This window comes from Diachasma alloeum, unplaced genomic scaffold, assembly GCF_001412515.2.
Source record: "Diachasma alloeum isolate Michigan unplaced genomic scaffold, Dall2.0 Dall_scaffold_71670, whole genome shotgun sequence".
NCBI lineage: Eukaryota > Metazoa > Arthropoda > Insecta > Hymenoptera > Braconidae > Diachasma > Diachasma alloeum.
In genome coordinates, this window is record NW_021683534.1 from 53,841 (window position 1) to 79,782 (window position 25,942).

At 34.5% G+C, this 25,942-nt stretch overlaps 1 protein-coding gene across 2 annotated transcripts; it reads right to left on the bottom strand.

Annotated features, from left to right (window-relative positions):
• Positions 1-12: 12 nt before the first annotated feature.
• LOC107047623 (mitoferrin-1) lies at positions 13-25,483 on the bottom strand. Of its 2 annotated transcripts, XM_015270414.2 has the most exons (6): positions 25,296-25,483; positions 24,664-25,066; positions 15,224-15,503; positions 12,292-12,516; positions 3,813-4,023; positions 13-2,325 (listed from the first exon to the last, which is right to left on the bottom strand). In XM_015270414.2, the coding sequence occupies exons 2-6, from the start codon at positions 24,778-24,780 to the stop codon at positions 2,121-2,123; spliced, it is 1,038 nt and encodes a 345-aa protein (XP_015125900.1). In that variant the 5' UTR covers positions 24,781-25,066; positions 25,296-25,483; the 3' UTR covers positions 13-2,120. The 2 variants fall into 2 exon arrangements, with proteins under 2 accessions (XP_015125900.1, XP_015125902.1); XM_015270416.2 differs by lacking the exon at positions 25,296-25,483 and having other exon boundaries at positions 24,664-25,097.
• Between the last annotated feature and the right edge of the window lie 459 nt (positions 25,484-25,942).

Here is a 25,942-nt window from a genome sequence, read left to right on the forward strand (position 1 = left end):
TAATAAAAAATCCACAATGTCTATACAATTATTTATTCATTCATTTATGTACACTATCGATACACTATGGATTGACTTCATCCATCCATCTTTCTCATTTATTTTTATTACTCAGTAATATGTCAAATAGTACAATTATTCAAGTAATCGTAATCGTGAGTTTATCTGGAGTTATACACTAGGGTGTAAATTTTCTTTTTTTGTGTCGAACAGAATTGTTAATTAATACACAAATTCAATGCAGAAGATTCATGACATTGTTCTTCATTCATCATTGCGTGATAATCAGGAGTATTGATGAATAATTACGACTGAAGATGTTACGTAAAAAATATTAATAAATTATATGGCGTGAAGGCTGTCAGTTCACACGATATTACTCCCTCTTAAAGTCAATATCAAGATGAATTTGACTCAGTTATCACAGCCATAAGGAAGCAATATTATACGGAATTAGGAACGAAGATTTTTCGAGTAAATAAACATATTTTTTCCTCTCTTTCATTTCTCTTCCTGTGGTCATCCTTTCCGCTTTCTTCACCGTTTATCAAGTCATCCACTTCCTCAAACACCGGTTACAAATACAAAGAGAAATCAAACTGAATAAAATTGAGGAAAAGGAAAACAATAGTGCAAATTCCATTTCCACCTTGTGACTACTGAATCAGTTGATTTTGCATCGTTGGGTCATTCGATTTTTCTCTCTTATTCCTGAATTGAGATTATGAGCATATTCAAGTATTTATGATTATGCTGAACTTCCTAAGCATCGACTCAATCCTCACTCGCAACGAAAGTCATTTATCGTTTAATTAGGGAATTCATCATTTGTGACTCTGATTTTCTAGTGAACTAACTTTCCTGCTTTGAATGGTTTATATCATTTTTTTATCAGTACGAAACATTTGAGGTTTGTGGTAATGATAATGGACAAACAAGATGCCTGTAATTTCCAAATTGAAATCACAAACTCACGAAATATTTATAATTCATCGATGATCTCACTTATTGTGGATTCGTGACGACAATGATTTGTATGCAAATACTTGGATTCAACGTCACTTTTTTTCAATCGTTTTTGTGTTGGGTGATCTCAATTCACCCATTTACTGCGCCTTTATTCCATACACTTTGTGTTTATGCTCCTGGTGCATCAATGAAAAATGTCTCGACGGTTTAACGTCGTGAATAATGGAAATTGAGGAGAAATAATAAATGGAGTAATAGTAATTTAACGAAAAGAAATAATTAAATAACTAAAAAACAGAAATACTATTCTTGAGTTAGAATTGATTCAACATTTTTCAGTTTTTAGGTAGGTGTGAACACGTGCAGTTGTAAATCTTTCCCGAAGTAGTAGAGAAAAAAGAGGAGTCCGAAATATCCCGGGAATGAATGGGTCTAGAGAAAAACTTTACATAAATTTCCCTCTCCATACTCATCAATTTCCAGGATGTATATGGAAAATAATATCAAATCCATTTTGCAATGAAAAAATTCATTCACTTTATTTTCTGAATATCTCCAAAATTATCACATTTAAAAAAAAATGTCAGAATACATTTTTTGCAGCCCATGAAATTTTCTCCAAAAAAGCTTCTGTGACATCCATTTCTAAATGTGATAGTTTTCAAGAAATTCGCAGAATAATCGGAACATCTCCTGTGCCCCTACCACTTCACCTCTGAAACTAGCGTTTTGTCGACTAAACGAAATACTCAGAAAATTCGAATACAAATTTTCGTTATCCCTCAGAACCTTTCAGGACTGATATACACGGTGAAACAGTAAACAGTGCGACTTCATCACTCATAATGCGATCTAAACGTGATGCATAACGAATAAAATTTTTGTCATTTCTCAATTTTCCCATTTTTTCTCTCGAATGACCGAATGATCAAGTGTCCTGCACTCGATTCATTCCTTCGAATTAATTCAAAAATTTTATCATCTCCAGTATAATTATTGTTCAGAGATATCATCGTCACTAACAAAGCCAATTTAACAAAATATCATTCATTAATAAACTCTTTGAAATATAAAAGTTGAATATTTCCACTTGTCTTTTCGGCTTTTTTTCCCACCGATTTAGTTTTCTTTTATCCTTGAATGTTCAGTACCTAGCTCCGGGTCACGTCCAGCAAAACAGGACCCGGTGATTTATTGTATATCAATCCGCTTCCTGAAAATGTTGGTGTTGAGGTTCTTGATATTGTGGGTGTGTAAGGTGGACTCACTGATGATAGGTCCTCACTCTCTGGGCTCGTTCGCTCAAAGTGCCTTTCATCCTCTCTCCTTTGCAAAAAATACTTGAAGAATTCGTACCTGAATTGAAGAGAGTGGGATTATTTATTGATGAGCTAAACTGGCCTTGACAACTTCGTTCCTCTTTCATTCGCAATCTCGAGGTGCGATAAGAGGTGATAGGAGACGTGATAACGAGCATTATTTACGTCTACGGGGGCCTTTATCGTGTACGTGTGGTTCTTAACGTATATTTGCCTAAAACTTGAGTTCCCTTCAAGTTCAAATATTGCGTCAAATTAGAAGTGAAGTGCACAATTTAATAGATTACGGAACGGTTCATTAAAATCGACCTTTGTCGAGATTCAATATCTGACGATCAATCGATACTATTTAGTTGCATTTGCTCTCATTTTAAAATTTGAAATGAAAAGCTTGAACTTTATTTCGACATCCAGAGAAATGAAGCATTTAAAAATATTTATTTGATTTTTCTTTCTTTTCAGCAATATTTTTGGTAGAAATTCATCAACTCGCATATTTATTTCACTAAAAATCTTTCAACTATCTCTCTATATTATAAAAATCCAAATCGACTTCTGGGGATCAACATGTGGTATTCGAAATTAAAACTCAATAATTAAAGGTCAAAATAAGGGTCACGAGGGTCAGATTAAAGATCACAGGGGTCTGATTAAGGGTCATGAAGGTCAGAATAAAGATCACGAGGGTCAGATTAAGGGTCACAAAGGTTAGAATAAGGATGATGAGGATCATAGGAGGGCCAATGACGCTGCTCTCACCATTTTTCAACTTGATTAAAAAGGCATTGAAATATACTTTTCAAGCCCTGACTTAATTGCTATTGATGATTCTTTCAGTAATGATGAAAAAACCGATTTTCTCTTTCAAATCACATAAACGATGTGCTTTCGTTGTGCTGTAACTCAACAATGAAATGTGTGACCCCCGTCACATTCTAATAGAATCAAGAGGGCATTGTTATTAATTGTTTGAGCCATGATTAATTCCATTTTGATGACAATTTTTTAAGTAATAGTGGGACAATCGATTTTTCGAAAAATATCGATTTTTTAGAATCTATTTGAAAAATTAAATTTTAATTGGTGTCAATGAATAGAGCTTATTAAAGTCTATATTTATAAAAAACATCATGAAATTCGATTGATCCATTGACACCCTCTAAAATTTGTATATTCGGAATTTAAAATCATATTAAGTTACCCTAACATAAAAAATTGTAATTCCAGCGATTACGAAGCTTCCATTGGAAAGCAAAAATAAAAACAGTATAAAAAAAAATATCACTAGAAGTTCAGAATGTTATAATGACTACGCCCTTTTGGGAATCACGGAATTTCATTGAATTCGGTTTAGTCATGATTGAAGATGTGTTTTCCAGTTAAGGAAAGAGGAAAATGTGCAATTGTCTCCGTATTTTCCGCCTTAAATCATGCTATTATCGTTATTTTTATCAACCAGAAGATAAAACAAAAATGCCAGTAAGCGTGACTAGTAGCTGAGGAGTGACAGTGTAAATAACTCACGTAGACCAACAAATAGCTGTTGCTGGTGTTTGATAGATAATCCTGGCTTTCAGACCCCGGAAATAGCCCTGAAGACCGCCAAACCTGTATACTAGCTTGAAGGCGTGTACCATTCCCTGTACCTGGACATCGACCTGTTGAGTATTGAGAACAGTTTTGCATACATCGAGGGGGGTTGTGCAAGCAGCAGCCGCTGCTCCCGCCATGGCTCCTAAAATTCACATGCATCTTGTGTCAATTATCGGAAAAATAATTATTGTAATCAAGAATAATTAGTATTATTATTACATTATATTAATTCGATAAAATTTTTCGTCTCCAATTTTTATTCTTTGCAATTTTTTTTATGCATTCTATCAAAATGTGAGGGTAGAAATTGAATTGATGGGTATTCTTTCATTATTTGAAAAAATATATCAATTTTAAAACTTTCCGGAAACATTGAAAAATCGAAATTTTTATTTTCTTGCTGATCACGTATCTCTGGTACTTTTTCACTTTCTTCCATTGAAATTAGATCATAGAAAGGGAACATATTGATATTTTTTCGTCATTAAAAAAAAAATTAGTTTTGAAATTTTGCAGAAAAATAAAAAAAAAATTTCTCTTATTTTCTTGCTGATCAGCAGTCCCTGCATTTTTCTCATTTCCGCTCAATGAAATCAGATCATGAAGACGAAAAATTTCATTTGCATAAAAAAAAAAATTATTGTAATCAAGAATAATTAGTATTATTATTACATAATAATAATAGCATAAAATTTTTGGTCTCCAATTCTTAATTGTTGCCATTTATTCTATAAAAAGACGAGGATCGGAATCGAATTTATGGGTATTCTTTCATTATTCGAAAAAATATATCGATTTTAAAATTTTCCAGAGACATTGAAAAATTAATTTTTTTATTTCTTCCCGCCTACGTTTTTTACATTTTTTTATTTCTTCTCTTTGAAATTGGACCAAAAAATTAAAAAATATCCATATCTCGTTGATATTGGAAGAAAAAACAGGGATTCCAAGTTTCCACCGATAGAAATGTAGAAAAAAAATTTTCTTGTTTCTTGTTTTGATCACAAAAAAAAAACACTTTTTGTTGGTTTTTAACATAATTCCTCTTCATTCAATACTGTAACTTACGAATTAAGGAAAAAATAGATATATATAATAAGGATGAATAAAATTAAATTAAACTAATTGTGAAAACGGAACTGGAAAGAAAATAAAATAAAATAGTATAAATTAATGTAGTTCGCTAGTTTAGATCAAAGAAAAAATAATTCTTCTTCATGTGCAACTTATTGGTAAGACTTAGGGGAGAGTGGGGTAAAATGGACACTTTTGACTTTTTTTGTCAATGTTTTTGTCAATGAATGTTTTTTTTATTTTTCAATAAAAAGAACAATTCTTTCCCTTTGTGTTAAGTCTAAACTGATTTCAATTGATAAATCTGTCTCTGAGTTATAAATATTTCTTTAAATATCAAAAGTGTCCATTTTACCCCACCCTCCCCTATGAAGGGCTCTGACAAGTGTCCGTTTACTGTCAGATTTTTTACTTTAGTTATATTCCTTGGTTGAATTATTTTCGTCACAACCTTTAATGGATTGAAAACTAGTGCAGAATAAATGAATGGTCTGATGAAGAACACTTTTTGTATTCGAAACGTTGGCAGTTATTGAAAGAATTGGTTCTCTCTATTCGTTCTTTTTCGCTTTTTGATTAAAATTGCTGTGATGGCCGTTAATGGCTGAAAAGTTAGGAGTTCTTTGAAGGTGAAAGAAAACGGTTGGAATAATCTTGAAGAATAATTCTACTGAATTATTACTCAGCAGAAATTGGTGATGATGTAATGAGTCGTAATAAATCGATTGAACCCACTCTAATAATTATTTCAGTGTCTCGAGAATGAGGGTTTGTGGCGATCATTTATTTCCGCGATAATTGCATGAATGATAGGGATTTTCGGTCATTTTCAATACTTGTCTAAATGAAAAAATTAATAGCGCCAAGCTATGGAGAAAGACCTACTCTAATTGGCGCCAAAATTCTTGACATTTTATTGAAAATTTTTGGGAAAAATTTCAAATTATTAAAAATTTAGCTTTTTGAGTAATTAACGATTTAAAAAAAATGTTTTCTCATATTAAACCGGTTAAACTGATGATAATGTTATGTATGACGTCGCATTTTGAAGGATTTTGCATGTTCCTTGAGTGTGCCAAAGGGGATAATTTGATAGCTTGAAACCCCGCAGGAATATTTTGGCCAATTCGTAAAAAAACCTTTTTTGGACAAATACTAGCAATTTTCAAAAAATCATAACTCCCAAAAATAATAATAATTCTCCATATTTTTCAATTGTTCTTTTTTCAAAATTTTTGTCTAATAGCCATCGTTTCATAAAAAAATTCAGACGAAAATCCGCAGCATCGACTTTTTTGTCCTGCTGATTTGGCGTGAATCTGTTTATTTTCGTTCAACGGTTTCCTAGTTCTTGAAAATTGTTTGTTATCGGCTCTGCATTTCACAGGTTTGTCGTCTACATAAACTACGGTTATTAATATATAATGGCAAATTCGAAATTAGAAAAATCGTCATAAAAATCAAATCAACACATATCGTTATCGTAATTACTGGTCAACTTCAACAGTGTGGCATTGAACCCAATATTTAAAGCTATAATTGAATGCATTTGAAACATGATATCTCGAGAAATCCGCGGAATTCCAATTTCCAAAAAATACAAAACTTTTACAAATTTTTATACAAATTAAAATAACGATTATTGCTATCGACTTCATCTTCAAACTCGGTCAAGAGGACATCCAAACAAATTTTTTAAGCCCTCGTTCAATGAACTCAGAACATTTTTTCTTAGTTATCAGTTATATTATAAAAAAAAATCTGAAATGAATTAAATTTCGATTAATGTTCATTGATAAGGCTCAAAAATATCTACATTTAATAAAAGGAAATGATTTAATTCCATTGATTTGCTAGGGAACAATTGAAGAAAAACTTCGTCACATACACACACGGTTTAGAAATTATATTTTCAGACTTTTTGGATCATAATGGGTCGATATAACACAAAAAATTCAAAACTTAAGGGTGCACTATCTTTTGACTGTTATCTGGATTTTTTTTATTTTTCGTAATCCAAAATTGTCAATTGAGTGGTACATCATGTAGAAATTCCCAAAAATTATAATAGAATGATTTAAAAAAATAGAAAAAATTCTGAACTCTTTCAAAGAGCGTTTTTAATTGAGATTCAGAATGAGCTGAAAAAAGTGAAAATTACAAATATCTGATTCGCTGTGGCAAATTATCTATTAGCTATCATTTTCCATGGTGGATAACAAAACACTAACTCCTCATGGGAAGTGACAGCTAGGTATCTAAATTTTCAAAACAGTGGCATGTAGTCATCTGCCATTTTTATGTGATAAAAGTGTGATTAAAAAATTCTCCAAAATATTACACCTTTTTTCAAAGAGCCTTTTCCGTAGTAAATGTCTCTGTGTAATATGGGAAAAGATTTACGAAATCAGTCTTCCCCCTGCATGATATTGGGTGATAGGCCGCCATTTGTCACTGTAAATCAGATACATTTTTCAATTTCTTATTACTCAACTTATTCTGAATATAAATTAAAAATGCTCTTTGAAAAAATTATAAATTTTTTCTCCCTTTTTTTTCTTATTCATTCATAATTGTTCAAAACTTCTACATGATGCAGGACTTGATTGACAATTTCAGATGACAAAAGATGAAAAAAAACATGGAGATAACGTTCGAAAGATAGTACAGCCGGGCCTTAAATTTGAACGATTACAACGCTTCCATTGAAAGCAAAAAAAAACTTATATTTTTCAAAATTCATGTTTGTTTTCATTACTGTATAGATCAAGTATGTGAAAACTAATTTTCAACGCCATCGATTCAAAATTGAACGACTTCCAAGGTCCTGGCCCGTTTTGTCCTCTTCGCGCAACATGAAACCCTTTCCCACTTTTTAAAGGGCCAAACAAATTCAACGAATGTCACAACGACCTCCAAATTTCACAACGGTCTCCGCTTAAAACTTTTAGTATATTCAAGTATTTATAATTATGCTAATCTGGTGACAAACTGACTCGTTCTTCACTCGTTACGAAACTGATTCATCGTTTAATTAGGGAATTCATGAGCTGTGGTTAGGATTCTTTGGATTTATATAATTTCCCCTAGCAACGGTTTACACTATTTTTTACACTTTTTTTTCAGCACGAAAAACATTGATTTCCTTGTGATGACGGTAATGGAAAAACGAGAAAAATACCTGTAATTTCCGAATTGAAATCGCAAACTCACGAAATATTTACACTGAATCGGGGAACTCACTCATTGTAGATTCGTGTCGACAATGATTTGCAGGCAAATACGTGGATTCAATGTCGCGTTTTTTTTAATCGTTTTCATGGAGGGTGATCTTTAGTTAATCATTTCTTTCGTTTTTTTCCACGAACTCGCTGTTTATGCTTCTGATGCATCAATAATCCATGTTTCAATGGATTGAATTTGTGAAGCGCAGAAATTGAAGAGAAATAATAGGAGAGAGTGGGGACGCAATTCAAGCAAAAAAAATGTTTTATTAACTATTTTTTTTAAGCTATTGTTCATAAACTTTTCTTTTATTACTGGGAGTACTGATTAGAATAAAAATTTTCCATTCGGTAGAATGGAGGATGATTGAGAAGTTTTGATGGCCTCAGGGGGAAGACCCAGTGGGGGAAAAAGGAATGTGATGTTGAATTTCAATCGAATGAAAAAAGAAAAGTGTAATTGCTCTAATCTAATCAATTGAATTATAGATGAAATATTTCATATTACTTGAAAAGAGAACTGTGGATAAAATTCGTGAAAATTATTATTATTGTCGTCCCGATGTAAGAAATATTTGAAAAATCTTTGGGAGTTTCGAATGAGGAGAGAACATAATCTCCGCGATGACGAGATCTGAGTTTGACTGCTGTAGAGTCAGGGAACAAGCTGACTAGTGGACGTTGAGATCGAGATCTAACAGGGGAGTGGGATTTTCTACCGAATAGAAAATTATTATTCTATCAGTACTCCCAATAATAAAGAAACTGAATAGACAAAAATTGATAATAGTACATTACGCAACTAGTGCGGAAAGCAGGCGGTAACTCACGAGGGCGGCGTAGCCCCCCCCCCNATATTACACCTTTTTTCAAAGAGCCTTTTCCGTAGTAAATGTCTCTGTGTAATATGGGAAAAGATTTACGAAATCAGTCTTCCCCCTGCATGATATTGGGTGATAGGCCGCCATTTGTCACTGTAAATCAGATACATTTTTCAATTTCTTATTACTCAACTTATTCTGAATATAAATTAAAAATGCTCTTTGAAAAAATTATAAATTTTTTCTCCCTTTTTTTTCTTATTCATTCATAATTGTTCAAAACTTCTACATGATGCAGGACTTGATTGACAATTTCAGATGACAAAAGATGAAAAAAAACATGGAGATAACGTTCGAAAGATAGTACAGCCGGGCCTTAAATTTGAACGATTACAACGCTTCCATTGAAAGCAAAAAAAAACTTATATTTTTCAAAATTCATGTTTGTTTTCATTACTGTATAGATCAAGTATGTGAAAACTAATTTTCAACGCCATCGATTCAAAATTGAACGACTTCCAAGGTCCTGGCCCGTTTTGTCCTCTTCGCGCAACATGAAACCCTTTCCCACTTTTTAAAGGGCCAAACAAATTCAACGAATGTCACAACGACCTCCAAATTTCACAACGGTCTCCGCTTAAAACTTTTAGTATATTCAAGTATTTATAATTATGCTAATCTGGTGACAAACTGACTCGTTCTTCACTCGTTACGAAACTGATTCATCGTTTAATTAGGGAATTCATGAGCTGTGGTTAGGATTCTTTGGATTTATATAATTTCCCCTAGCAACGGTTTACACTATTTTTTACACTTTTTTTTCAGCACGAAAAACATTGATTTCCTTGTGATGACGGTAATGGAAAAACGAGAAAAATACCTGTAATTTCCGAATTGAAATCGCAAACTCACGAAATATTTACACTGAATCGGGGAACTCACTCATTGTAGATTCGTGTCGACAATGATTTGCAGGCAAATACGTGGATTCAATGTCGCGTTTTTTTTAATCGTTTTCATGGAGGGTGATCTTTAGTTAATCATTTCTTTCGTTTTTTTCCACGAACTCGCTGTTTATGCTTCTGATGCATCAATAATCCATGTTTCAATGGATTGAATTTGTGAAGCGCAGAAATTGAAGAGAAATAATAGGAGAGAGTGGGGACGCAATTCAAGCAAAAAAAATGTTTTATTAACTATTTTTTTTAAGCTATTGTTCATAAACTTTTCTTTTATTACTGGGAGTACTGATTAGAATAAAAATTTTCCATTCGGTAGAATGGAGGATGATTGAGAAGTTTTGATGGCCTCAGGGGGAAGACCCAGTGGGGGAAAAAGGAATGTGATGTTGAATTTCAATCGAATGAAAAAAGAAAAGTGTAATTGCTCTAATCTAATCAATTGAATTATAGATGAAATATTTCATATTACTTGAAAAGAGAACTGTGGATAAAATTCGTGAAAATTATTATTATTGTCGTCCCGATGTAAGAAATATTTGAAAAATCTTTGGGAGTTTCGAATGAGGAGAGAACATAATCTCCGCGATGACGAGATCTGAGTTTGACTGCTGTAGAGTCAGGGAACAAGCTGACTAGTGGACGTTGAGATCGAGATCTAACAGGGGAGTGGGATTTTCTACCGAATAGAAAATTATTATTCTATCAGTACTCCCAATAATAAAGAAACTGAATAGACAAAAATTGATAATAGTACATTACGCAACTAGTGCGGAAAGCAGGCGGTAACTCACGAGGGCGGCGTAGCCCCCCCCCCCCCTGGAGAAAAAAGATCACATTTATTTAAAAAAGTAATTATGAAAAAGTGTGATTGAAAAATTTCATTTTTGTTACTGAATTCTCAATGACTTATCACTAATTTCTAGAAATCAATCACCAAATTTCAGTGAAGTTTCGGTGAATTCTGTGACATGTCTCTGAAAAGCAAAAATAATTTTTCTCTGTGTTTCCTTGACATTATTTTCATCATTAGAATTCCATAAAGCCCTTAAGTTACAGTATTTGATCGAAGAAGGAGTTTTTGGCGATCCTGCTGTTACTTCATTGGGGAATATTTCATTTTTGTCACTGCTGCTACGTTCAGCCCGTGTCGAAAAGTGGCTTTTCGTTTACTAGTAAACGAAAAGTCGAAACGTGTAAACGAAAAGACTTTTCGTTTACTAGTAAACGAAAAATGGCACAGTTCGGCACTCGCTGAACGTAACATCACTAACAAAAAATATAGTTCGGATACACGTGCGACGGGGTGTTTTAACTCGTGTGATTGGCAGCCCTCGGCTTCGCCTCCGGCCACCAACTTCACACTCGTTGCCATCCCGTCGCACTTGTATCGAAACATACTATTCCATTTTCTTCAAATGCCACATTACCAATCAACTTCTCCTCATCAGTAAATAAATCCTCCTCACTGCCTAACTCTTTATCACTATCAGAAATTATACGATTTTGGCTCATTTTATCTGCTTCGAAAATCACCTTTTCATTTTTCAGTCATTCCATGTATTCACTATTCGGAGGTTAGATTTCCTTCCTTGTATTTTCTTTTAATAGGTGATGCGCATGCGCGTCATGCGTTATTTCGGGTTTTAGTCTACTTTCCAGTTGACTATAGTCAACTGAAACCCATGCGGTTACACGCACGTATCATATAAAAAAATTTTTTAACTGAAATTTGGTGATTGATTTCTAGAAATTAGTGATAAGTCATTGAGAATTCAGTAACGAAAATGAAATTTTGCAATCACACCCCCCACACCCCCCCCCCCTCTACCGCCAAACTTCATCACGCACTTATCATATAAAATAGTATACGCAACACGTGCGGACAGCAGGCGGTATCACTCGGGCGGCTGCTTAACGCACTAGTTGCGTAATGTACTATTTTTTGCTTGAATTGCATCAAATTGTGGTTTTTCGGCTGTTTCATTTTGCCTCACTGTCCCCTATATGTAATAATAGTAAATCAACAAGGAATAATTTGATGACAAAAAGAAAACAGGAATACTATTTCTCTCAACAGATGAAAAAAATCTGTGATGAAGTGATAAATTCATAATAAATCAATTCATCCCATTCTGCTAATTATGAATTCACGAGAACTTTTTTATGGTTGAATAAATTGTCGATATTTATAGAAATTCTTCGTAGCTATAAAAAAAGGGTCTCTTGACATTTTTGACTGAAATCAATTAGTTTTTTAAATAAATGCATAGCACTATTTTAGCGCAAAAATTACAAGAAAAATTGTGTAATAGGGGTTTTCTGCTGTTACCTGATAGGATGTGCGCCTGAGGGTTATATGTGTGCTGTGGATTCATTATCGACTGTCCAAATTCATAAGCGATGAAGTGCAAACTCTGGAATGGCACGTTCATTGCCAATTGTGTTGTGTAACTTCTGTAGAATGCAAATATACCCTCTGTCCTGTAAATGTGTCGTACACAGTCTAAGACGTTTCTGTAGGGGGAATTGTACATCTGCAGCCGCTGTTTGACCACTGAAAAAGTGCACAAAACAAGAAAATAGTTTTAGAAAGTAGCAGAAGATAATTTAAAATATTTTGTACAGAATTTGAGAATATGTCCGAAACCAGTAGCTCTGGAAAAAAATGCCAAGAGAATATTTTTTTGTGGAGCATTCCACAGGTCACTTGAGAATTTCCTGTTGACCTAATGGTTCCGGAGATGATTATGAAGTTATGAACGAATATTTTTTGGATTTAATTTCGAGTGGATGATTATCCGTTCATTTTCAGCAATCGGACTGAAGTTAGAATTTCATCCATTTCATTTTAAAAATATCACTGGAACTACTAACGTGAGAGAATAATATCAAAGTAACTTCCTCCAAAATCATAACAATCTAAAAAAAATTATTGCTGTTTTCTGTTCATTCTATCAATTCTAGAGATATCTTGAAAATAATATGTGAATAATTGTTCGTGCGGAGATATTTCCCAGTTTTTTTCTGAAAATATCTCTGAAACAACTAGGCTAATAAAAGAATGTATTTGTGTGGAGCATAAAAGTATATTTTAAAAACGGCTAATTTATCACTTGTAATACCACAAGAGCTTCAAAATTATCGGGTAAGCCCGGTGGCCTGGCGTAGTGGTTAAGGCCGTTGCCTCACAACGGATAGGTTCCAGGTTCGATTCCTGGCCGGGTAGAATGGTGAGATCTAACCATTTTTAAAGTCTTGATCAATCGCCATATAGTCTCATCAGACTCGAAGCGATATAAAATAAGCATAAAAAAAAAAAAATTATCGGGTATTTTCCGATAGGTTCGTTGCAAACAAACGAAGGAGTCAAGTTTTTCAGTTTAAAAAATCACGAGTGCGAAGCACGAGTGATTTTTCCTGAAAAACTTGACGACTTCGTTTGTATGCAGGGAACCTTGAGGAAAATGCCCGATTAATTTTTAAGCTCGTGTGGTATTCGGGGGATTATTTTTCCAATCCAAATGTCGGGCAATATAATTGGACCATGAGACGAAACTCACAATTGAGAAACGAAAATTGTATCATTAACACTCCTTTCGAATAAAAATCCTCAGATTACCACAATTGAATTCAATTTGTCAGTTTGACGAGGGGTTAATTCGACTGCATGATGTTTTGTTTTTTATATAGCAACTACCAGAGAAAATTATCAAAAAATTATCAGTTGGAAACCCGGTAGCTTGTACCACGTGATGTCGAATGTGCCAATTATATTGCCCGATATTTGGGTTGGAAAAAAAATCAATGCAAAATTCCTTTGATGTATTCCTCAAAATCTATTAGTTTCAGAGATATCGTCGAAATAATCTGTGAATTAATTTTAGAGTAACCTTTCCACAGTTGTTATTTTGATGATATCTGTAAAATTACTAGATTAAAAAAAAATATCAGGGCCATGAATTCTATAAAATTATTATTATTTCAAGTTTTGGTATAAACGTGGCTTTAAAGTATATCCCTGGAAAACAGGTGTTTCTTACGACTATTCGCATGTTTTTCACAGATAATGGTTATAATAATCCCCAGCGATTGAAAAAAATTCTAACTACTTGTACTGCACGGTTTAGGAGATAATAAATAATGAAATACGAGCTTCTAGCACGTGAGGCATAGGCCAAACCGGAGTTATTGGTCCCCCCGAAGTCGATTTTTCCAGCTTATGAGAAAAAGGTTCTTATGATATTCTTAAAAAACTAATCCGTGGTAGATTGATGAATTCTGAATACGGTGAATTTTTAATAAAATTTTATCAAAGAAAGTCAAGCGTGAAATTGAATGAAATATCTCTCTATATTATAAAAATCCAAATCGACTTTTGGTGATGAAAATTTGGTACTCAAAATTAAGGGTCACAAGGGTCAGAATAAGGGTCACATGGATCAGATTAAGGGTCATATGAATCACATTAAGGGTCAGAGGGTCCAAATAAGGGTGACAAAGGTCAGATTAAAGGTCTAAATAAGGGTCACAAGCATCAGATTAAGGGTCACGAGGGTTAGAATGAGGGTCAGATTAAGAATCCAAATAAGGTCACAAGGGTCAGATTAAGGATCACAAAGGTCAGATTAACTACCGCTATTGAAGGTAGTCTAAGGTAAACTAAGGGTCACCAGGGTCAAAATAAGAGTCACGTGGGTTAGAATGAGGGTCAGATTAAGGATTCAAATAAGATCATAAGGGTCGGGTTAAGGGTCCAAAAAAGGGTCATGGGGGTGAGAATCTAAGGGTTAAAATAAGGGTCTTTATATATCTCTCTTTATTATAAAAATCCAAATCAACTACAGGTAATGAAAATTTAATACTCGAAATTAATTAAAGGTCACGAGGGGTATAAAGAGGGTTAAAATGAGGGTCACAAAGGTCAGATTACGTGTCACAATGGTCAGAATAAGGATCATGGGGGTCATATGGGGGTGTAACCCCCTAGTTGTATACAACATTCATTGAATAAAATTTCCGAAAAAAATGTATTCAACAATAAAAAATCCGAAAAAATATGGGGATGTCAAGACTTTCGGCAAAACTGAAATTTCGCTTGAAAAAAAGTTTTCAACTTGAATGAAGTACTTGGGTATCATCAAGAACCATTACTGGAAGTTATGATTATCGAATAATTGACATTGACCGGTCTGTTGTTGCATGAACTACAAAAATATCTCGTTATCACGTAAACCGCTTCCAATCGAACAAACAAACTTTACCTTCAGCTGGATTCATAACACCATCATGTAATATCGTGGCAACACATCCAGCAGCTCCATAGACTAGATGATTGACCTGTGAGGTAGTTTTTGATACCATACGATTTTTCAAAAATTCGTAACAAGAGAAATAGAGTGCGTGTGCGGGTCCAGCACCGGCTACCATAGCACTCATTCCACGAATTGGCCTTAGAAGCCCCTCTTGCTGCACCATCCTGGACATTACAGCCCGAATACTGCCGCCTCCACCTGGCTCGGGTCTCAGCGCCTGCATCCTCGTCTGTTCGATCAGAAAACACATATGATTTACAAGATCACCTAGAAATGAACAAAAAATTCAATGGGGAACTTTATAATATCAAACACAAACGGACAATCGCGTTTTTAAAATAAATAAGTACAGTAAAAATTTTTTCCTCTCGTATACCCTTTCGGGTCTTTACGATTTGTTCGCTTTCCACCCCCCAACCCCCTGTACCGCATTCGCCGAAGGACAAGGGAAAATCTCATTTGAGGGAAAAACCTACCCAGGTACAGTCGTCTCTTGCGAGACTCCCGTTCGACAATGAAACCGTGAGATTTAGAGTGTCACAAATTTTGGCCCCTCCCCAGCCGGGAATCGAACCCGGGTCTCCCGCATGCCAATCCAACACTCTAACCACACAACCACCGCCGTCGATAATACGTACAGTAATTGTTGCTAATAAATTAGCAATTTGTTTCCAAATGGGTTTTTTTTTCATTTCTCAGTTCACTATTTATTTGTTTATTTATTTTGTTTATTTAATTTTCCAAGTCAAACAGCCGAAGCCAATAACATGACTAATTACAAATTATGATAACCTTAAGTTAGGTTATCGTTAAAAAGGTTGGTATAACTAGGTATTTATACACTTCATCTAGTCAGCAAAATAAACTGAGTTTGAGTGACTGAACGTACATTATCGGTGAGATATATATACATATACTGGATTACTGTGCTATTCTCTTCTTCTATTTTTTCATGTCATAGTCATCAAAATGAAATCGTCAATTGACATATCATCAAACTGAAATGTCATCAAAATTTTGCGTATTATTTCGGTCTCTCAAATGATTCTACATTCAGACTCTTTCAAGACTGCAATTAGTTTTCAGGCCGGGTTAAATCAAGGTTGAATTAAGGTTTAATCAATCTACAGCCGGGATTTAACCAGGCTTTATTTAGGATTTAGAGTTTAACCCAGGTTCTATCAGAAGTTAGTCGGGAACGTGAATCAATATGAATAAGAATTCAATATAATGGACTAGTATCTGAGTTTAATAGAAACAGAGAATTTGGCAGAAAAATCTCATGGTATTTTGTAACTTGATAAACAATGATGCAGTTTTTATCATTTTTCAACTTGATTAAGAAGGCATTGAAATATACTTTTCAAGCGCTGATTTAATTGCATGAAAGCATGAAAAAGTCGATTCTCTCTTCCAAATAACATAAACAATGTGCTGTAACTCAACAACGAATTGTGCGACCTCCAACATATTCTGACTGAATCAAGAGAGTATTGTTATCAATTTTGTGAGTGATCGTTGAAAAAACGTTTTTTGGAAAAATATCATTTTTTTCGAATCAATTGAATTTAATTTTATTGAATTGAATTTTAATTGGTGTCAATGAATAGAGCTTATTAGAGTTTAAATTCATGAAAAAGTTCATAAAATTCGGTTGATCCCTTATAAGAAAATTGCGAGAAAAAAAAAGAAAAAAAGAAAAAAGACTACATTCATACATACAGACACCATCTAAAAGTAGCATATTCGAACTTTTTGGGCGATATTTAGTTACCCTAACACATAAAATTAGGAATGTAAATTTCAGCTACTACCAAGCTTCCATTCGGAAGCAATAAAAAAAATCATCTTATGTTCATTCTATGGATTCCCTTGCCCCTTGATATTTATCTCTAGATCAACGAGCCTCACAAATATACCCAAAAGAATTCAGGATTAAAGAAAATGATAATTTGAAATCGGAATATCAGGCTATTATATGAAAGAAAAAAAATGAAAAGAAATTCTTTGTTAAAGTCACGTGCTCCCAAGACAATTGCAAAATAAAAAGCAATAAATCAATTTTCATTGTAAAAAGTTTTCCTAACTAATTTTTCAAGTATCCCTAAATTCAATATGTTTATCTACAAATCTAAAAAGCCATTTCCTGTAGTCCACAAAATTCCCACAAAGGAATCCCCCAGATATTCTCAAAGTAATCTATATAATTCGCTTTTCAAAAACCGCAAAAAATTATGAACGTGACACAGCAACTTCTAACGCATTTCTGATCACCATGACGAGTAAAAATTCCATTTTCATGCCAATTACATCTACATCTGTGTGATGAACAGAAATCACCGGAAAAAATAAGTACGCCTTAAAAAATAATTTAATGACATAGTTGAATCATCATTCACTCGTAGACAACTCTTTTCCTCTCCTCACCACTGCAAATGTACCCCCAGTGTACCACGAGATGCATAAATAGAACGAGTTGTACTAGCCTAGACTCTTACGTAATAACAGAAACACTAAAAACCAAGCATCGGCGTTTCTTTTTGCGAAAACCTCGACAATGCGATTGGATAAAACTAATCAGACTCTTACTACAAATTGTTAGATATTCATCCGGAGGAGGCTGTCCATTCACATTCAATCTATACGTCATTACCATGAGGAAAACGATGACATAAATTCCGTATGCATGACTATTTTCCTCGCATATTCACTTCAAAATGATCTCCAACTACATTTAATTCTTCTATTTATTACTTTATTATTATTACTTAATTTAGTCGCGTAGTATTCTCGTGAAATATCATAAAACCATTGATTTCAAGAATAATAACCGGTTTGAGAAAGGATGAATAGGAAATGAAATGAAAATATAAACATCAAGTCCATATTTATGAATCAAAACCTGAGAATTCCACGCTAACAATGAGTTATTGATTATCACAATATTTTTCTCACACTAATGACCCCGTAATAATTAGAATTATCACGCTAGTATCATCGCCTGACACTAAATACGAAAGACATACAATCCAAGTATTTACAACGTCGAGTAGAATCAAACAGACTTGCATTACGTTATTAGAATCTCGACTCTCATTGTAATGTGATACACGTTTCCCACCGCAAGCTGGTAATTCCGAGAAATTTATTCGTGATTTCCTCATCTCAAAATAACAATCAAAATTGAAGAGTATCAAAGGGCCTCAACTACAATCTTACGTGCACTCAGTAATTAAAACAAGCAGGAGCTCGAGCCTATCCAACAGAGGGCATGTGACCGTTACTTTTTGCGTCATTAGTCTCTTTCTTTTTTTTATTTATACCAATTCCATTGGGAGTAAGCTTCCGAATGGATCGGTAGCAATTCGCTATCCTTGTGACAGGCATACAACCGCAACCACATGCTACCGGGTGAAGTACAGGCAAATATTCAACCTTTTATTGAAAAAGATTTATGCAGAAGGTTAAAATCTCTGAAGCTGCTCGGCCGATTGCGTCTATCCAAAATACCAACCTTCAGTATTGTGCAGGCATAGCCATATCCATTAATTATTAAGTTGTCCATTAGTTAATTTCCCATTTAAATTTTAATTATTGAAATAATCATCAATTAAATTATAATAATTACGAAACGATTGAACAATGAATGAAACAATGAATTATAATCATAATTTAATTGATGATTATTTCAATAATTAAAATTTAAAAGTGATATTGAGAATTGAATAATTGAATTCTTTAATTTTGTTATTTTAAAAAAAAAATTTTCATTTCAATCATTGTAATTTGAATTATTGGAATAATCATCAATTTAAACAGTCAAATTTTGAATTATTCACTAATTAGTAATTGAGTTGGGGAGATTGCCGATTATTTGGCTAATCAGAAATCCGTAATAAGAAATTTAATGTTATCTACTTAATAGAGAATTGGTAGTTCCATATTTTTAAATATTTAATTCATCATCAATTGGAAATTTAGATTAGATTTTTAAATTTCGATTAGTATATTTAAACCTTGATCAATGTAAGTCGGAAATTCTTTTAATATTGAAGAATCGGAAGATTGATGGCCATCCCTGGTATTGTAAGAGCTATAATCATAGCAAATGTCAACTTGCTATCTCCTTTTTTTCTCAAGTTATCGTGCGTACAAGATTTTTCATGAAAAACGGAAAAATGGCTAGATCTCTAAACTCTGTATTAAAGTATATTCTGTCTGTATATTCTGATTAACTTACGTAGAGGCCATCGAGGCGAGTATTTTGAAAAAAAAAATTGAAATTGGTACAGTAGTTTTTGAGGTATTGAGGAAAAACGAAATTTAAACAAGTTGTTATTTCTCAGGAACTACTGAGCTTATCGGGCTGAAACAGCACGCCAAAGTTGAGCTCAATAATAGCTATAATGAGTCAAAATTTCAGATTTTTATCTACAAATTTCACCGTATTTATGTTGAATTTTCTAAAAATTAATTTTCAGAAAATAAATTAATTTAAAAAGATATTTTGCTCTTGAAAATTTTCAAGTCCCTAGTTTCTTCATATAAATAAAGACGTACTCATAAAAAAAAAAGTTTTTCTCAATGAATTTGCAATCAAAATTAGAGAATCGAAAAATCGATCAAAAATAAACCTTTCATTCGGGATTTTCAGTGAAGTGAATCATGGGAGTAATGATGCAATTGTTTCGTAAACAAGTGGCTTTCGAGGAAAATAATAGCAGACCTCGTTTGCAAAACAAAATTCTCCACAAAAAACGTATTTTGAAATCAAATTCTCGAAGTTTAATGGATGTGTCTGAATTATTCAATAACAAGAAGGAAATAAAAACTGCATTGAAATCAATCATGAGGACTAATTATGCAATTGTCTCGGCGACGAGTAGTTCTGCAGAAAAACGTCAAATGACCGCCTTTGGAGTTGAGAGTATTACCCATAAAAAGTTGATTTCTATTTTTCCATAAAATTATTCGTGTCAGAGGTATTATACGCGAGACTCTGGAGCTTTCAGCGATCCAAAGGAAATCGAATCTCTTATTGAATGAACCATAAGGACTCATTACGGAATTACCTCGTTAACGAGTGGCTCTAGAGAAAACCATTCAAGGACCTCTTTTGGAGTCGAGGAAATTCCTCAAAAAAATTGTCTTAGCACATTTCTCTTTTAAATGACTCGTTATTGAGATAAATTGAGATTTCCAAGTTTCACGCACCAAAGTGTGAGTTATTTTGCAATAGAAAGGGAAATAAAATTTTCAGTAGAAGAAATCATGAAGACTAGTTATGCAAATATTTTCTAGACGAATTGTTCCACAAAAAAATAGAAACACCTCTTTTCAGCTGAAAAAATTTTGCACAGAAGGTATTTCGAATCTTCCGCGTGAAACGGTTCTAAAAGTCTGAACTGTCTAGCGTCAGAAAAGAAATGCAGTAGGGGCTTTGTATAAGATACCTTGGAGACAGTAAGAGAGTGAAATTCCGGGAACCCCTATGCCCCCACTACGCGCACCCATAAAGAGGAGAAAAATAGAGATAAGCGGGTTTCAAATAAGATACCTCGCTCGTTGTGCCCGAATTCAATGAAATTTTCATTTTTATTGAATGAATATCGATAAATAATCAATTTATGTGTTCAATGTTTGGAATTTGTATCGCCCGCGTTCCCTTTTCTCTCTAAACATAACCCCGCGTGATAGAATGGCAGCTGATGTTGGGGGATTGTTGGTGGACTCGGGAATTATCACAGACGAAAAATTACGATTTTTCGATGGGAAAAGTGAAAAAAAATCTATGTATGTTTCCATTACTTGAAAAAAGTGGAGTGACCCCCCCCCCCCTTAAGGTCATTAGACCCTCATGATCACTTCGTTCGTCCCTCCCGTTTGACCCTTGACACCGTTTAATCCTTGTAACTATTCTCTTCCCATTGAAAAATGACCGGGGCCATAGGTATCTTATAAGCAGCCCACGGAACATGAACGTTCGGGAGGCGGTAAAAGTGCCGAGAGTGGGGGGTAGGCCTCCAGCGCTCGGAGGGAGAGGTATCTTATAGAGAGTTATCTTATACGATGCCTCTACTGTAACAGTTTCATTGAAAGGAATTATGAGGACTAGTTATGCAATTATCTCGGTAACTGATATTTCCCCGTAAAATGGATAGATCTCGAGATGAATGGACTTTCCCCAGTTTCAAGCATGGGGTTTGCATGATTGACCAACAAATAAAAAATAAAGTCGTTATCAAAATAAAAAATTAAGTCGAAGCATGCAATTATCTCGAAAACGTGCCCATAAAACTATTCATTCTCAAGATAATTCGACTTTCTCAAGATTGATATACGAGAATCTGAATTATTTAGCAACAGAAAGGAAATGCTATATTTATTGAGTTGATCATGAAGACTAGTTCTGCACAATTCTAAGAAAAATGTATCTCAACATTTCCCCATAAAATGGTTTAATGTCCAGATGAATGAGCTTTTCCCAGTTTTAAGTATGAGAGTAAATGATTTGGCACCAAGAAAAATAAAATCTTCATCATTTAAGGCCCGGATGGATTATCTTTCGAACGTTATCTTGATTGTTTTTCCATCTTCATAATCTAAAATATATCACAATTTCCACTGGATTTTACACCACGCAGGTGTCCCTAAAAATTATGACTGCACAATCAAAAAAAGTATTAAAAAACTGATCATTTTCAAAGAGCATTTTTCATAAAGATTAGGAAATAAGTCCGACAGAGAGGAAATTGCAAGTGGATAATTTATCATGGCAACTAACGATCTGACAGTCATTGGCTACGGTGACAAATAACGACTGAGCAGTCATTAGATACTGTAAATTATTAATTTGCAATTTCCTCCTTATTGGATTTATTTCGCAATATTATTCAAAAATGCTCTTTGATAAGGTTCAGTTTTTTTCAACATTTTTTTTGGTTGTACAATCATAATTTTTGAAGACTCCAGGGCTACGTAAAACTAAATGGCAATTGAAGAACATTTCAGATTATCAAAAAAAAAAAAAAACAACCCAGATCACGTTCGAAAGATAATCATTAATACACGTGGGCCTTAAAAGAAATAGATGTTCTCCACCGTATGCTTTGAAATTATTCAAATTCCTTTGAGCCATGTTCAGGTCAGCAGCAGTAATCAAACATAAAAAAATATATAACTAATTCAATCGCACTGCGTTTCGAATGCACAAAGCATTCCTCTTCAGTCGCTGAACACGGCCCAAAGCCATTTGGATAAAATCTTCATCAGAATAAATAAACAAGACCAATCATGCAATCGTCTCGTAAACACACCCATAAAACTATTCATTCTCGAGATAAATCGCCTTTCCCAAGTTTGATACACGAGAGTCTGAATTATTTAGCACCAAAAAAAAAATAACATCTTCATTTAAAGGGATCGTGAGAACTAGTTATGCCATTATCTGAGTAACGAGTGTTTCTACCGAAAAACATAAAAAGAACTCTTTTATAGCTCAGAAACTTCTCCACACAAGATGGATGCTGACATTTCCCTATAAAACGGTTCGATTTCCAGATGAATGGGATTTTTCCTGTTTTATTCAAGTATGAGAGTATAAATGATTTGACAATAAAAAAAATCATAAAAATAAATCATGAAGACCAATCGTGCCATTATCTCGTAAATGTACCCATAAAACTATTCATTCTTGAGATAAATCGACTCTTTCAAGTTTGATACACGAAAGTCTGAATTATTTAGCAACAGGAAGGAAATAAAATCAGCATTTAAAGGCATCATGAAGGCTAGTTATGCAATTATCTGAGTAACGAGTATTTCTACCAAAAAACATCAAAGGACCTCTTTTATAGCTCAGAAAATTTCTTTATAAAACGGTTCGATCTCCAGATGAATAGGTTTCTCCCAGTTTTACGTATGAGAGTCTAAATGATTTGACATCAGGAACAATAAAATCGTCGTCAAAATAAATCATGAAGACTAATCTCGCAATTATCTCGTAAACGCACTCATAACATTATTTATTCTCGAGATAAATCGACTTTTCCAAGTTTGATACACGAGAGTCCGAAATATTTAGCAACAGAAAGAAAATAACAACTTCATTTAAAAGCATCATGAGAAATAGTTGTGCAATTATCTGAGTAATGAGTAATGAGTATTTTTACAGAAAATCATCAAAGGGCTTCTTTTATAGTTCAGAAAAATCTCCATAAAAGATGTATTCTAACATTTCCACATAAAACAGTTTGATCTAGAAATGAGTTTTCCCAGTTTTACGTATGAGAATCAAAATGATTTAACATTGAGAAAAAGAAAATCTTCATAAAAAAAAATCATTATGACCAATTATGCATTTATCTCGTAAACACACTCATAAACCTAATCATTCTCGAGATAAATCGACTTTTCCACGTTTGATACACGAGAGTCTGAATTATTTCGCAACAGAAAGGAAGTAAGATCTTCATTTAAAGTTATCATGAGGACTAGTTATGCAATTATCTCTGTAACGAGTATTTCTACCAAAAAACATCAAAGGACCTCTTTTATAGCTCAGAAAATTCTCCCCAAAAAATGTATTTTAACATTTCCACACAAAACGGTTCGTTCTCCAGATGAATGGGCTCTTTTCAGTTTTAAGAGGGAAAAAATTCGTAAAAATAAATCATGAAGACAAATCATGCAATTATCTTGTAAACACACCCATGAAACATTTCATTCTCGAGATAAAACGACTTTTCCAAGTTTCATACACGTAAGTCTGAATTATTTACCAACAGAAAGAAAATAACATCTTCATTTAAAGACATGAGGACTAGTTATGCAATTATTTCCGTAGCGAGTATTTCTACCAAAAAATCTCAAAGGACCTCTTTTAAGCTCAGAAAATTCTCCCCAAAATATTTACCTGACACTTCCCCATAAAACGATTCACTCTCGAGCCAGATCTCCTTTTCTGAGACTGAATAATTTACCAACAAAAGAAAAATAAAATCCTCCTCCAAATAAATCACGAGGACCAATCATGCAATTATCTCGTTATCGACTTATGCCAAAATATCCCCCCAAAAATGTCTCTTGATTATCCCACAAAGACACCATTACCCACAATCAAAGAAATTTTCACCGGTATATTAAACATCTGTATTATCCCCAGGGCTATTTTAGACGGCTAAGCCTTAGATGTTTTTTAAGGCATAAGAACCCAGAGCAAATAAATTATGCCTTAAAAAACATCTAAGGCTTAACCGTGTAAAATAGCCCTGGGGATATTACATCATTACCCAGACAAACCCCCTTTTCTCTTTTCATACCTAAGAAGCTAGGTTATGTAAAATCCCCCCCCAGAATGCATTCCCACGAATTCCCTCCAGGTACATTACCTTAACACTGTCGAAGGGATACATGACGCAGTGCTCCATAATCCCCGCAAAAGCACCGGCAGTCATGTTGACACCGACCGATGTTGTTGGCAATGACTCGTAATCATCAATATCCATTTTTCGGTTTGTTGCACGTTGTTAACCGTGGAAAAAGGGGGAAGAGTGGCTCTTGGATAACACAGGTGCTCCCAGACGACTCAACTTTCCCCTCGTTATCAATTCAAGTCGTTATGTTTCTCTTTGAGAGGTTAATTCTGTATCAGATGATTTTGGGGGTTTATATCGTGGGTCTGGGTGCTATCGACACCTTCGAGGGACCGAGGGATTCACCTCGAGTCGGCTTAACTCTTACTTCGACACTAATATCAACTCTACTCGTTCACTACTGGTCGCAAACCACAAACTGAAAAGCGAAATTGTGACGATGTTATCAATGTAAGAGGGGTGGGGGGAGTGAGGGAGAAGGGGCATGGGACGAGCCTCCACGGGGTTGAGAGTTTAATGAGTCTGGGGTAATTATCAGGGGTGGATTTGTTGACGTGAGGGACTGGAGGTGCGGGAGTTGCTGGGAATCGCTGGACTTTATTGTAATTAGGCACATCCGGTGGATCGTCACCGGTGTTCGGTCTTACCTCTCTGAGTGCTCTATCCCCACTCCTGGGGGGTGAACAGATTGGAGCAGGTGTCGATGAAGATGATAGGGATCACTTGCGGGTGGTGATGGCGGGTTGTTGGGGGTCAGGGGGGCTCACTGGGATTTGTTTTATTCGTAGTCGTTTCACGGAGAAATGCGATGAGCACGATTGGCGAGGAATGAGAAGAGCAGGTTAGGGGACGGAGCACGTGGCGCGCGTGCGCTCACTGGGGACCACGTGGTTATCGTTTAGAGAGGTTCGTTCGGCTCCGAGAAGCTATAACGATCGAGGGACGCAGCGGGAGGGATGTGAGGTCTAGGAATTTGTGGGATTTTTTGGAGGGGCGTGGGTTCGGGGGGATGGGATTGCAGAGGAATCGATTGCGATCGATCTCTGAGCGATGGGGGTTTATGGGGAGATCGAAGGACATCAGGGATTGAGGAGGGAGGGAATAGTGAAGGACCTTTTTGTAGAGCTTTTTGTCCGAGAATGTTTTGATAAATGATAACATCCGAAAATAGGTAATTTGCGAGGGGGTAAATACTCGTGAAATTTGGTGTAGGGGAAGTTCGGGTAAAACGGACACTTTTGATTTTTTTGAAAATGTTAATGAGAGGTTGAAATGTTGATGAAATTTAATAATT